Genomic DNA, 14,435 nt, shown 5'->3' on the forward strand with positions numbered 1-14,435 from the left:
GTCATTTTCAGATGTGTTTGGGAGATAGGATATGAGTCAAGTTCCAATTGTTTAACCTCGAGAATACTAGGAGGTTTTGCACTCATATGGAGCTTTTCACTGCAAATTAGCCAGTTTTAACCTTTTGCCATCAATTTTGCTTTTGGGCACATACTGAAAAATATCCCATTCACCGAGTATATTATACGTCCTTTATGAATACAATTCTTTGATGTTTCCTATGCTGGTACTTAATTTTTACTCTAATGAATATGGCGGGTATATTTGATCAGTTCTACGTATCTATCAGATATTTCAGCACTTTTGAAAATTGGCAAAGTTTTCTCCCGTTTCCACACTTCATGGTATGTTTAATCCAATCCAATCAGCTTCCAAGTTACTCTGCATCCCATAACTCTTCATGATTGCTGACTAGCTTGCTGATTTAAGTTGTTGCAGTCTCTGTTCTGCATGCTCACTATTTTATTTCATCTATTATCCTGAAATTAATCAAATCAAATCAAATCAAATCATAAAACCAAGGTGATCTTAAAAAAAATTAATCCACTGAGATGTGAGAATGTTTAGATGCTGGAGCCATGAAAAACTTTATCCAAAGTTAAACATTATACGAAATTCTTAAAAAATCGCTGTCCCTGCTTCTTTGCAGAGGTGATCTGTTGGTTTTCACCGAGCTAAAATCTGCAGTCTAAGGTGCTTTTCATTTCTTTTCTCTGATCTCAGCATCAGATAATAATGAGTCCATCTTTGTGGATAGTAAGGAATGGAATACTATACTAATGGAATACTATTCAGTTATCTACTCAAACTTTAATGTCTGACAAATCAACATTTATGAATATGGGAAGTCTGGTCCTTAGCAAACATCATTTCCATACTTTACAACTACAAAGGTGAATGGGATCACTGAAATCATCTAGCTAATCTTACCTAGCTGAACCTTCAAACTGACTCAGAAGCCCCATTAAGCATGCTGTGCACAGTCCTATTCTAGATCTACAAAGTTGAGTCGGCCCCTTTCCAAAGTAGTTCATTCATTGTCTAATGGGTCATAACCTTCAGTAAATCCCTTCTAATATTTACCTGAAATTTCTTTCCTATCACACTTTACCCTTTTGTTTGCTATACTGTCATACAATGTTGTCAAGAGTTTTCAACTGAATATTGCTATATAATATTTTTGTTTACGTGATGTAGTCAATGTTGATGCAGTTTTCCTGGCAATGTTCTCAAGAAATTCTTTGCCATTTCCTTCTTCCTTAGGGCTGAGAGAGATTGACTAGCCCAAGGTCACTAGTCTCCTTTTTAAAAATATGACTGTATTTGACACGTTTACTTTTTTTATAAAGATTTTCGCGATACACCACCATTTCTTATGAGATACACCAAATTGGCTCTTGGCTATGTAATACTTTCATCACATTTCCTATTTTCTGTCTCTTTATACACTTACCTAAAGCTCTTCAATATATGTGTCAGAGAAAACTGAAGCATTTGGATAATCCTTAAGCTTCCTAATTAAAATGGGGCAGCTTTGGCCCTCAGGAGAAACTGTAACTGAGGTCCCAAAAGATCCAGTTCTTTACAGGCAGGTATCTCAAAAAGAAGGAAACAATTGTCCACATACCAATAGGAAATAAAAGTATATTACTTGTAAATTAATAATAATGTATATTTTGTTACTTCTTTGGGATAAGAAGCCATTTAAGTACACATTTTCTTTCCATGTATGGAAAAAAGGATTCTTCAGTTCTGCCTTCAGCAGTATTGAAAACATAAAGAGAACATCAGTACACGCATTAACAGACTATATAACTTTATTTGTTTATTTTGATTAGGCTAAGAGAAATTTGTACACTGAAATTTCAAAAAGACCTCAGGCATGCACATGAACCTTGTTAGAGGTTGTTCTACATAGCATTCTCTTTTTTTCCATAGGAATTTCCCCAAACATTTACAACCCATAGTTTTTTTCTGTACATACAGCCTAAACCATAGCAACCTATGATTATGTCAAATTTACATTGTGCAAAATCAAACATAAGAATAGTGGTACAACAACAAAAAAAATGTAACAAGTATATTTCATTGTAAGACATTCAGATAGTTTTGGTCCTTCCATCCCAAACCATATTGATTACTACATAGATCACAAGAATCAAATGGCTAGGCAGTGATCTATTACTTTTATAAAATGAACCCAAAGTAAACTCTTAAAAGATAATGTTAAGCCATATTACTAGAAGGCAGAAAACTAAAAATCAACCATCAAGTCCCTAAAAAGAGGCCTCATTAGATGACAAGGGCCTTGCTAAAAAACAAAACAAACAAAAACCAAAAAAAATACACACACACAAAAAAAAAACCCAAAACAAAAGGCCTGACCCATTTTTTGGAAAAAAATAATCATCAAACGTTAAGTGATTCATTCTGACCAAAACAAACAAACAAACAAACAAACAAACCTGGAAAATTTCATGAAGAGCAAAAACTGGGTGTTTTCATTTTAAAAAAATGTTTATAAAGTTTTATAAGAAGGACACAACCAGTGTATTCCACAAAGACAAATGTTTACACCCCAACACACAGAAAAAAGGATGTTTTCAAAAAAGGTGCAATCCTCCCCAATTATTTACATTTTTTTCTAATATAAATCCAGGGCTCCAGTATGTAAATAAATATACATTATTATGTATATCTTTCTAGTGCTGCTTACCAACAAATCACCTGAACTTGGATTTTTAATTAAAGCAAGATAATTTGTAGGTCACAGAAAAGAGCTAGGGGAAAAATTAATACAAATTGTCCACTCCACTTCACTTTTAGTCTACCTTGCCTTGGCAAACTGTTGAAGGTGTCAACGTAGATGGGAACATCAACACCTTGGCATGCATGAAAGATAAGTCAGGAAGGCTAGAAATCACCTTGGCAGCTTCGTCGCTGAGTTGTTCTTCCTTTGCGGGTTTTCTATTAAAAAAAGATTTAATATTTAATATAATTGGAACCAGTTACAGAAGAATGTTATTCAGAGAAAATCTTTTCATTGACAAATTCTATTTGCAGCATCTCTCAGTGGGGCAAGGCTCACTGCTGGTATTGCAACAAGGAAAATGATACCGCTCCTTACACACTACCTCTTGAATACCATTCAGGACTTTGTCTTGCTAAGTCAATCCTGCACATACAAGTAAAGCCTGTGCAAGAGTCAATTCCAGTTTAACTTTAAATAGATTCTGCACCCACATACAAAATCTGAAATTGTTTTGATGACAAGAATTTGATTCTGACATCCTGATTTTAACTACATAAACAATGTGTAGGTCTCAAGTCAACAGTTTTTTCACTGAAGATGATGTTTGCAGAAAGGAGGCCCATCAACTAAGGATCCTAACTTCTGAAAACTATTGTTTATGTGGAAAGCCTCCATAGATAGGATGGAGTCTCCATTTCAAGAAATATACAAGTATAGGGCACCCAGAAAATCCACCCCCCTTCCCTTTTCAAAGGAAACTATGGGCCATGATTGGGAGGGAGAGCTGGAAGAAGGGGGTTCTTCCTTTTGTGTAAATACATCATTTCAAGTTCAACTGTTGCCAAGCTTGATAACAAATCATTGTCAGTCATATGTCAGTCATATGACACCAAGTTTTATTGTTCTCTACTGTTCAAATGGAACTGCATGAAGACCAAGCAGTCTGCTAATTCCCACCCTTAATTTTAAATGTATTTCCTACTATCATATGCCTCCCTAAGCACAGAAAGACCTTAAATTTCCTTTTGGAACTGATACCTCCTTATAGTACAGCATGCAAAGAAATGTGTACATTCATGATATAAGGCTCAAATCAGGATGGAAGAAGGCATAGTATACTCATAAATGAAGGGCTGATCTCAAATTCCCCATTCTCTGTTGGTCATCATTCTGATCAGAATGAGCAGGAAGACAGAAGTATAAATGTACACTTATAACCCATTCCTTCAAGTGAAGAAGATCTAAGTGTAATCACATGTTGTGCACTTGGGCAGACACATTACCTCAACATATGCTGTACACAAATATGTGCAAAAGATCTATGAATCTGCTTAATTTAATCCCAAATGCCTACATTTACTTAAGTACCATGAGATTTCTGTAGCCGCAATTTAAGTCTGCATACTTTACTGACAATATTTATTTATTTTTATTTTATTTTTCAAATTTATATACCGCCCTATCTCCCTAAGGACTCAGGGCGGTTCACAGGCAGTTAAAATACATATAAATACAGATTAAAAAACAACAATTAAAAAACTTATTCTATTGCCGAATTTAAAAAACAATATAAATAATAAAAAACCCCTTAAAACCAATAACTTTAAAACTAATCCAGTCCCGCGCAGATGAATAAGTGCGTTTTAAGCTCGCGACGAAAGGTTCGGAGGTCCGGAAGTTGACGAAGTCCTGGAGGGAGTTCGTCCCAGAGGGTGGGAGCCCCCACAGAGAAGGCCCTTCCCCTGGGTGTCGCCAGACGGCACTGCCTAGCTGACGGCACCCTGAGGAGTCCCTCTCTGTGAGAGCGCACGGGTCGGTGAGAGGTATTTGGTAGCAGTAGGCGGTCCCGTAAATAGCCCGGCCCTATGCCATGGAGCGCTTTAAAGATTGTCACCAACACCTTGAAGCGCACCCGGAAGGCCACAGGTAGCCAGTGCAGTCTGCGCAGGATAGGTGTAACACGGAGCCCCGAGGGCTCCTCTATCACCCGCGCAGCCGCGTTCTGGACCAACTGAAGCCTCCGGATGCCCCTCAAGGGGAGCCCCATGTAGAGAGCATTGCAGTAATCCAGGCGAGACGTCACGAGGGCGTGAGTGACCGTGCATAAGGCATCCCGGTCTAGAAAGGGGCGCAGCTGGCGCACCAGGCGAACCTGGTGGAAAGCTCTCCTGGAGACGGCCGTCAAATGGTCTTCAAAAGACAGCCGTTCATCCAGGAGAACGCCCAGATTGCGCACCCTCTCCATCGGGGCCAGTGACTCGCCCCCGACAGTCAGCCGAGGACTCAGCTGACTGTACCGGGATGCCGGCATCCACAGCCACTCAGTCTTGGAGGGATTGAGCTTGAGCCTGTTTCTCCCCATCCAGACCCGTACGGCTTCCAAACACCGGGACAGCACTTCGATAGCTTCATTGGGGTGGCCCGGTGTGGAAAAGTACAGCTGGGTGTCATCAGCATACAGCTGGTACCTCACACCGAAGCCACTGATGATCTCACCCAGCGGCTTCATATAGATGTTGAACAGAAGGGGCGAGAGAATCGACCCCTGCGGCACCCCACAAGTGAGGCGCCTCGGGGCCGACCTCTGCCCCCGTCAACACCGTCTGCGACCGGTCGGAGAGATAGGAGGAGAACCACCGATAAACGGTGCCTCCCACTCCCTCCAACCGGCGCAGCAGGATACCATGGTCGATGGTATCGAAAGCCGCTGAGAGGTCTAATAGGACCAGGACAGAGGAACAACCCCTATCCCTGGCCCTCCAGAGATCATCCACCAACGCGACCAAAGCCGTCTCCGTGCTGTAGCCGGGCCGGAAACCGGACTGGAACAGGTCTAGATAGACAGTTTCATCCAGGTGCAGGAGAAACTGATATGCCACCATACTCTCTACAACCTTCGCCGGGCGGGTTGAGACCGGACGATAATTACCTAAGACAGCCGGGTCCAGGGAGGGCTTCTTGAGGAGGGGCCTCACCACCGCCTCTTTCAAGGCGGCCGGAAAGACTCCCTCCAACAAGGAGGCACTCGTAATCGCCTGGAGCCAGCCTCGTGTCACCTCCTGAGTGGCCAGCACCAGCCAGGAGGGGCACGGGTCCAGTAAACACGTGGTGGCATTCAGCCTACCCAACAACCTGTCCATGTCCTCGGGAGCCACAGGGTCAAACTCATCCCAAAACTCATCCCAAAAAATGTCACCAAGACCACCCTCAGACGCCTCATACAGACTCCTCTTTTAAGAATGGGATTCTTTCAAGTGGCAATACCAAAGTATAAATACATTCCTGCAATACAAAAGTATATTTATATTCCTGTTTGTTTAAAACTATTTGCAGAGGCAAAATCTCACTAATGTTCCTCCTGCTTAATTGTTTGAAGGAGGAAGGCGACAACTACATTCTCTTTGTTCATAATGCTTTGCACAAATTTTAATGGCTAATATTATTATTTGGGAATGGGAACAGTTAATGGGCATTTTTTAGATCTATCTTATTTGCCTACCAGTAACTTAAAAAACAAAAGTAGGTACAGTCATGGCCGAAAGTGTTGGCACCTCAGAAATTGTTCCAGAAAATCAAGTATTTCTCACAGAAAAGTATTGCAGCAACACATGTTTTGCTATACACGTTTATTCCCTTTGTGTGTATTGAAACAAAACAAAACAAAACAAAACAAAAGGCAGGAAAAAAAGCAAATTGGACATAATGTCACACAAAACTCCAAAAATGGGCTGGGCAAAATTATTGGCACCCTTTCAAAATTGTAGATAAATAAGATTGTTTCAAGCATGTGATGCTCCTTTAAACTCACCTGGGGTAAGTAATAGGTGTGGGCAATATAACTAATATAAAATATAATCTCCTTCAACAGGAAGAGCGGGATGACCCGTTGCAGGGACGTGCTGAGGAGTTTAGTGGTTATCTATACGACAAAATCGTTCAGCTTCGGGACGGTCTGGACCAAAATTGGGTAGATCCGGGTGGGATGTCTGAGAGCCGTCTTGTTGAGGTTGTTTGGGATGAGTTTGACCCTGTGGCTCCCGAGGACATGGACAGGTTGCTGGGTAGGTTGAACGCCACCACGTTTACTGGACCCGTGTCCCTCCTGGTTGGTGCTGGCCGCACAGGATGTGACACGAGGCTGGCTCCAGGGGCTTGCAAATGCTTCTTTGTTGGAGGGGGTCTTTCTGGCCGCCTTGAAAGAGGCGGTGGTGAGGCCTCTCCTCAAGAAGCCTTCCCTGGACCCAGCTGTGTTAGGTAATTATCGTCCGGTCTCCAACCCGCTCGGCGAAGGTTGTAGAGAGTGTGGTGGCATGTCAGCTTCCCCGGTACCTGGAGGAAACCGTCTATCTAGACCTGTTCCAGTCCGGTTTCCGGCCCGGTTACAGCACTGAGACGGCTTTGGTCATGCTGGTGGATGATCTCTGGAGGGCCAGGGATAGGGGTTATTCCTCTGCCTTGGTCCTATTAGACCTCTCAGCGGCTTTTGATACCATCGACCATGGTATCCTGCTGCGCCAGTTGGAGGGATTGGGAGTGGGAGGCACCATTTATCGGTGGTTCTCCTCCTATCTCTCCGATCGGTCGCAGACGGTGTTGACAGGGGGGCAGAGGTCGGCCCCGAGACGCCTCACTTGTGGGGTGCCTCAGGGGTCGATTCTCTCGCCCCTCTTGTTCAACATCTATATGAAGCCGCTGGGTGAGATCATCAGTGGTTTCGGTGTGAGGTACCAGCTGTACGCTGACGACACTCAGCTGTACTTTTCCACACCGGACCACCCCAACGAAGCTATCGAGGTGTTGTCCCGGTGTCTGGAAGCCGTACGGGTCTGGATGGGGAGAAACAGGCTCAAGCTCAATCCCTCCAAGACGGAGTGGCTGTGGATGCCGGCATCCCAGTACAGTCAGCTGCAGCCTCGGCTGACTGTTGGGGGCGAGTCATTGGCCCCAATGGAGAGGGTACGCAACTTGGGCGTTCTCCTGGATGGACGGCTGTCTTTTGAAGACCACTTGATGGCTGTCTCCAGGAGAGCCTTTCACCAGGTTCGCCTGGTTCGCCAGTTGCGTCCCTTTCTAGACCGGGATGCCTTATGCACGGTCACTCATGCTCTCGTGACATCTCGCCTGGACTACTGCAATGCTCTCTACATGGGGCTCCCCTTGAGGAGCACCCGGAGACTCCAGGTAGTTCAGAATGCGGCTGCGCGGGTGATAGAGGGAGCCCCTCGTGGCTCCCATGTAACACCCCTCCTGCGCAGACTGCACTGGCTGCCTGTGGTTTTCCGGGTGTGCTTCAAGGTTTTGGTAATGATCTTCAAAGCGCTCCATGGCATAGGTCTGGGTTACTTACGGGACCGTCTACTGCCACTGAATGCCTCCCACCGGCCCGTGCGCCTCACAGGAGGGACTCTCAGGGTGCCGCCGGCCAGGCAGTGCCGACTGGCGACGCCCAGGGGAAGGGCCTTTTCTGTGGGGGCTCCCACCCTCTGGAACGAGCTTCCCCCAGGACTTCGTCAACTTCCTGACCTTCGGACCTTCCGCCGCGAGCTTAAGACACATCTATTCATTTGCGCAGGACTGGACTAGATTTTTTAAATTTTTAAATGTCTAAATTTTAGATTTGGTTTTAAATTGGGTTTTACTGTTTATATGTCTATTTTAAATTTTGGCCTATATAATAAGTTTTTTAGATGAATGTTTTACTTTGTATATTTATGTGTTTTTTATATGGCTGTACACCGCCCTGAGTCCCTAGGGAGATAGGGCGGTATAAAAGTATGAATAAATAAATAAATAAATAAATAAATAAATAAATAAATAAATATCACACCTGAAAGCAAATAAAAAGGAGAGCAGTTCACTTAGTCTTTGCATTGTGTGTCTGTGTATGGCACACTAAGTATGGACAACAGAAAGAGGAGAAGAGAACTGTCTGAGGACTTGAGAACCAAAATTGTGGAAAAATATCAACAATCTCAAGGTTACAAGTCCATCTCCAGAGATCTAGGTTTGCCTTTGTCCATGGTGCGCAACATTATCAAGTACCCATGGCACTGTAGCTAATCTCCCTGGGCGTGGACGGAAGAGAAAAATTGATGAAAGGTTGCAACGCGGGAGCGTCCGGATGGTGGATAAGCAGCCCCAAACAAGTTCCAAAGAAATTCAAGCTGTCCTGCAGGCTCAGGGAGCATCAGTGTCAGTGCGAACTATCCATCGACATTTAAATGAAATGAAATGAGACCCAGGAGGACCCCACTGCTGATACAGAGACATAAAAAAGCAAGACTACAGTTTGCCAAAATGTACTTGAGTAAGCCAAAATTCTTTTGGGAAAACGTCTTGTGGACAAATGAGACCAAGATAAGAGTTTTTTGGTAAAGCACATCATTCTACAGTTTACCGAAAACGGAATGAGGCCTACAAAGAAAAGAACACAGTAGCTACAGTGAAATATGGTGGAGGTTCAATGATGTTTTGGGGTTGTTTTGCTGCCTCTGGCACTGGGTGCCTTGACTGTGTGCAACGCATCATGAAATCTGAGGATTACCAATTTTGGGTCGCACTGTAGAGCCCAGTGTCAGAAAGCTGGGTTTGCGTCCGAGATCTTGGGTCTTCCAGCAGGACAATGGCCCCAAACATGCATTAAAAAGCATCCAGAAATGGATGGCAACAAAGCGCTGGAGAGTTCTGAAGTGGCCAGCAATGAGTCCAGGTCTAAATCCCATTGAACACCTGTGGAGAGATCTTAAAATTGCTGTTGAGAAAAGGCGCCCTTCCAATAAGAGAGACCTGGAGCAGTTTGCAAAGGAAGAGTGGTCCAAAATTCCAGGTGAGAGGTGTAAGAAGCTTATTGATGGTTATAGAAAGCGACTGATTTCAGTTATTTTTTCCAAAGGGTGTGCAACCAAATATTAAGTTAAGGGTGCCAATAATTTTGTCCAGCCCATTTTTGGAGTTTTGTGTGACATTATGTCCAATTTGCTTTGTTTCCTCCCTTTTTTTGTTTTGTTCCAATACACACAAAGGGAATAAACATGTGTATAGCAAAACATGTGTTACTGCAATACTTTTCTGTGAGAAATACTTGATTTTCTGGAACAATTTCTGGCGTGCCAACACTTTTGGCCATGACTGTATGTTTAATAATGAAAAAAGCAGTTAACAGTGAGAAAAAAGACAAAAATTGCTATTGAGATAATAATGTTTTTTTAAAAAATCAAATAAAAGTTTACAAAATAAGCTCTGAGATTTCCAAGAAGATTTCATCACACAAGATGAAGAAAAGAACAATGTAAGTTGGTATTAAGCCAAGTTGCACCAGACCCCTATCTTGTTGCTTGTTACAACTCTTTTTTGGAAAAAGTGGGCCTTTTATCAAGGTTTCTTTGATAGAGCAGTTGCTGTAAGAAGGGAAAAACTGAGAACTGCTTTATACTGTACTGGACAGTACAAATTAATAATTGCTGCTGACCCTCCCAATTAAAATCCATTTTTGTACAATCTTTCTAAAGATTGTTTTTAAATATTTAGTATAAGTTATACTGAGTCCTGAGAATCTATTTTTTTCATAAATATATTGAAGGAAAAAAGTAGCAGATCCTTCAATAGTTTTTTATTTAAAAGTTCCATCAACTTCTCTATGAACTTTGCCCAAACCTTTTCCAGTTAAAAAAAAAAAGCTTTTTGAATGATACAATAGGATATAATAAATCCCCTCAAATTGGAGTAACTGCATTCTCAAATTATCGGTAATAAGATTACTATATATACTTTCAGGTAAGCTGAGAAATTTAGGTGCCAAAATACATTTAAAAATTGGGTTTGGCTTACCTGCAAGCACGCTTCTTCTCAAGTATTTACAGTAATACTTTTTAAAAGTGCCACCATACCCTGTATATATTTGTGGATAAACTAAAATACAGTGAAAAATGTGCTACCTGCGGATAAGCTAAGTGTGAAAATTAAAACATACGGAAATTTCAAGGATTGGCTTATCAGCAGATGGCACATTTTGTCATGGTATTTTGGTTAAAAATTTAAGAATTGGCTTATCAATAGAGGGGCTTACACACAAGTATATATGGCACATTACACAACAATCTTTGTTTCTCTCATTTGCTTCCTTCACAAAATTCAGATAATAAAAATATTAAAATAGTTGTTTTTATTTCATTTAATCCAGGTTTTAACTTCCTCTCCAATTTTGCCAAACACACTTTCCTTGAATGACAAGTTTAATTCATTCAAAAGCTAGAACTTAGCCACAAAGTAACACAACTTCTTATTTTTCTCTATGTTTTTAAAAGACCAAGCAATATCACAACTTGTTCCATATAAATACAGTTACCGTATATACTCGAGTATAAGCCGAGTTTTTCAGCACGTTTTTTGTGCTGAAAAACGTCCCCTCGGCTTATACTCGAGTCTACGTCTTCGGGAACCCCGCACAGGAGGGGGTACCGAACGGACTCCCATGGGAGGGACGGGGAGCGGGCCCGCCGAGGTCTCGCGGGATTTGTCGCCCCCAGGCCGGCCCCCATTCCCGTGTCTGGTGGGCGGACGGCGCAAACTTGGCGGACTGTGCATTGGCGCGGGGAAGCCCTGGTGGTGCAGTGAGAGGGCTGGGCAGGGGAGCCGCCAGCCTTCTCGGCTGAGGAGGAGGGTTTCCCGACCGCGCGAGCTTCGCCGCGAGAGCCACCCCAAAGGCCAGAAGAAAAGGTCATTCCATCGGAGTAATGGAGCGAAGGCTCCTTCCTCTCCGCCTTACCCATGCTGTGCGAGCCCGGCTGGGCTGCAACCCCGCCGCCGCCCTTCCTCAGCCTCCCGGGCTCGCGCTCTAGCAGCCGCCAAGCTCAGGCCGGACTCGGCAGCTCCCCATCAGCACTCGCATGGCGCGATTCGGGCAGGAGGAGTCGGGCTCGCTCTGTGGCGGGGGGGCCGCCGCCGCCGCCACCGCCGCCACGGCCACGGAGCGAGCCCGACCTCCTGCCCGAATCGCGCCGGCGAGTGCTGATGGGGAGCTGCCGAGTCCGGCCTGAGCTTGGCGGCTGCTAGAGCGCGAGCCCCGGGAGGCTGAGGAAGGAGCGGCGGCGGCGGGGTTGCAGCCCAGCCGGGCTCGCACAGCATGGGTAAGGCAGCTCCCCATCAGCACTCGCACGGCGCGATTCGGGCAGGAGGAGTCGGGCTCGCTCTGTGGCGGTGGCGCCTCCGCCGCCGCCGCCACGGCCACGGAGCGAGCCCGACCTCCTGCCCGACCGCGCCGCGGCGAGTGCTGATGGGGAGCTGCCGAGTCCGCCTGAGCTTGGCGGCTGCTAGAGCGCGAGCCCCGGGAGGCTGAGGAAGGAGCGGCGGCGGGGTTGCAGCCCAGCCGGCTCGCACAGCATGGGTAAGGCGGAGAGGAAGGAGCCTTCGCCCATTACTCCGATGGAATGACCTTTCTTCTGGCCTTTGGGTGGCTCTCAGCGGCGAGTTCGCGGTCGGGAAAACCTCCTCCTCCCTCCTCCTCAGCCGAGAAGGACTGCACCGCCAGGGCTTCCCGCGCCAATGCATAGCCTGGCGGGAGTTACTGCAGCTCACCGGCTCCGCCCCAACTGGTGGTGTTGGGGCAGCAGCTGCCGCTTAGCAAAAAGGTCGCCGCCCAAAACTCCTCGCCTTCTCCTGGGAAGGGCTGGATGGCTAGCCGGGAAGGGTTGAATAAGCAAGCCAACCTCCTCCCTCCTCCTCCCTCCTCTCCCCGCAAGCGAAAGAGCGTTTTCCGTTGGAAGAGAGAGAGAGAGAGAAAGGAGGGCCGTTCCTCCCTTCTTTCATTCTTTCTTCTCCTCCGTGCTTCAGAAGCTGGGCGTGTGCGCGCCCTAGTCCCCTTCTGTTCCGCTGCGCTGGAAGAGAGAGAGAGAAAGGAGGGGCCGTTCCTCCCCTTCTTTCATTCTTTCTTCTCCCTCCGTGCTTCTCCGTGCTGGGCGACCTGGAGCAGCTGCTCTTCACCCAGATGCTCGGTGAGTCACCCCGCCCCTTCCTTCCCGTGGGGGTCTGCCTTGCTGGTGAAGGTTATTGGGGCTTTTGAGCAAGGGAGGAGGAACGCGAGCACCGCCTTTCGCGCTGGCATTCCGGGGTGCCAGCGCGAGCTTTGTTTAGAGCTGGGGATCCTCCTTCCCCCTTTTGCACTCCCTCCTCCCTCCTCCCTCCTCTCCCCGCAAGCGAAAGAGCGTTTTCCGTTGGAAGAGAGAGAGAGAGAAAGGAGGGGCCGTTCCTCCCCTTCTTTCATTCTTTCTTCTCCCTCCGTGCTTCAGAAGCTGGGCGTGTGTGTGCGCGCCCTAGTCCCCTTCTGTTCCGTGGCGCTGGAAGAGAGAGAGAGAGAAAGGAGGGGCCGTTCCTCCCCTTCTTTCATTCTTTCTTCTCCCTCCGTGCTTCACCGTGCTGGGCGACCTGGAGCAGCTGCTCTTCAGCCAGATGCTCGGTGAGTCAGCCCGTCCCCTTCCTTCCCGTGGGGGTCTGCCTTGCTGGTGAAGGTTATTGGGGCTTTTGAGCAAGGGAGGAGGAACGCGAGCACCGCCTTTCGCGCTGGCATTCCGGGATTTCCCTTTGTTTAGAGCTGGGAATCCTCCTTCCCCCTTTTGCACTCCCTCCCTCCCTCCCTCTCTCTCTCTCTCTCACACACACACACACACACACACACACAGACTTCTAAAGTCGATTGGCACAATGCTAAGCAAACACAGCAGTGGGTCAAGGGTGAAGGGCTAGGAACCTGGCAGGTGAAAGGTTGAGCGACATGAAAGGCAAAGACCACAATTGTTTTAAGAAAGAAGCTTTAGCAGGGAGGGGGGGATGGGAGGGTGTTTTAAGTTTTGGCAAACAGCCAGGCCAACTGTATTGGAGAAGGTCACACAACTGGCCTTAACATTTTAGCTGCTGTCTTTTTCCTCACACTTGGGTTTAATGATATTAGAGATCCTTATTGCCCTGCCAAAAAAAAAAAAGAGCCACCCCAACGTCTATGAAAATTAACCTTCTCTGCCAAGAGACACTGTGCAGGGTATTTTCACTATTGGTGTGCATACAGGCTTAGATTTGTGCTGGGTTCTTAGTGCTTAGAGCACTGACCTTCAGAGGCACCCTGGTCCCTTGGAAGCTAAAGGAGGACTCATTTTCATGCTTGCAGTTGTATTGTCAATTTCTGTGAGACAATGTTGTTGAAGTAACTCACTCACTCATTCATTCATTCATTCATTCCTTGTGTGTCCAATCACACTTAGCCAATAAAAATTTATTCTATTCTATTCTATTCATTCATTCATTGATTTTATTTTGTCAAATACATATTAAATATTTATATAAATATAAGCATGAATTGAAGACATAAAAGGAATACAAGTAAAGGGAAGATTAGGCCAGCGACGGTAGGCACGCTTGGTGCTCTTATGCACGCCTTACAGACCTCTTAGGAATGGGGTGAGGTCAATACTAGATAGTCTTTGGTTAAGGCTTTGGGGATTTTGGGAAGAGACCAGAGTCAGGTAGCACATTCCAGGCATTAACAACTCTGTTACTGAAGTCACATTTTCTGCAATCTAGATTGAGAGGTTCACTTTAAGTTTGAATCTATTGTGTTCTCGTGTATTGTTGTGGTTGAAGCTGAAGTAGTCATTGATAGGAAGTACATTGTAGCAGATAATTTTATGAGCTATGC

The 14,435-nt window shown here is 45.5% G+C and overlaps 1 protein-coding gene across 2 annotated transcripts in view; it reads right to left on the bottom strand.

Moving 5' to 3' along the window:
* Positions 1 to 1,799: 1,799 nt before the first annotated feature.
* The window catches only part of AFTPH (aftiphilin), a 48,826-nt gene continuing 36,190 nt past the window's right edge, over positions 1,800 to 14,435 (bottom strand). For both annotated transcript variants that reach the window (XM_058182414.1, XM_058182408.1), the window contains one exon: positions 1,800 to 2,967. In XM_058182414.1, coding sequence (XP_058038397.1) covers positions 2,823 to 2,967 — 145 coding nt within the window. In that variant the 3' untranslated portion in view covers positions 1,800 to 2,822. The remainder of the gene's footprint in view (positions 2,968 to 14,435) is intronic.

The sequence above is a fragment of the Ahaetulla prasina genome, chromosome 1 (assembly GCF_028640845.1).
Source record: "Ahaetulla prasina isolate Xishuangbanna chromosome 1, ASM2864084v1, whole genome shotgun sequence".
Classification (NCBI taxonomy): Eukaryota; Metazoa; Chordata; class Lepidosauria; order Squamata; family Colubridae; genus Ahaetulla; species Ahaetulla prasina.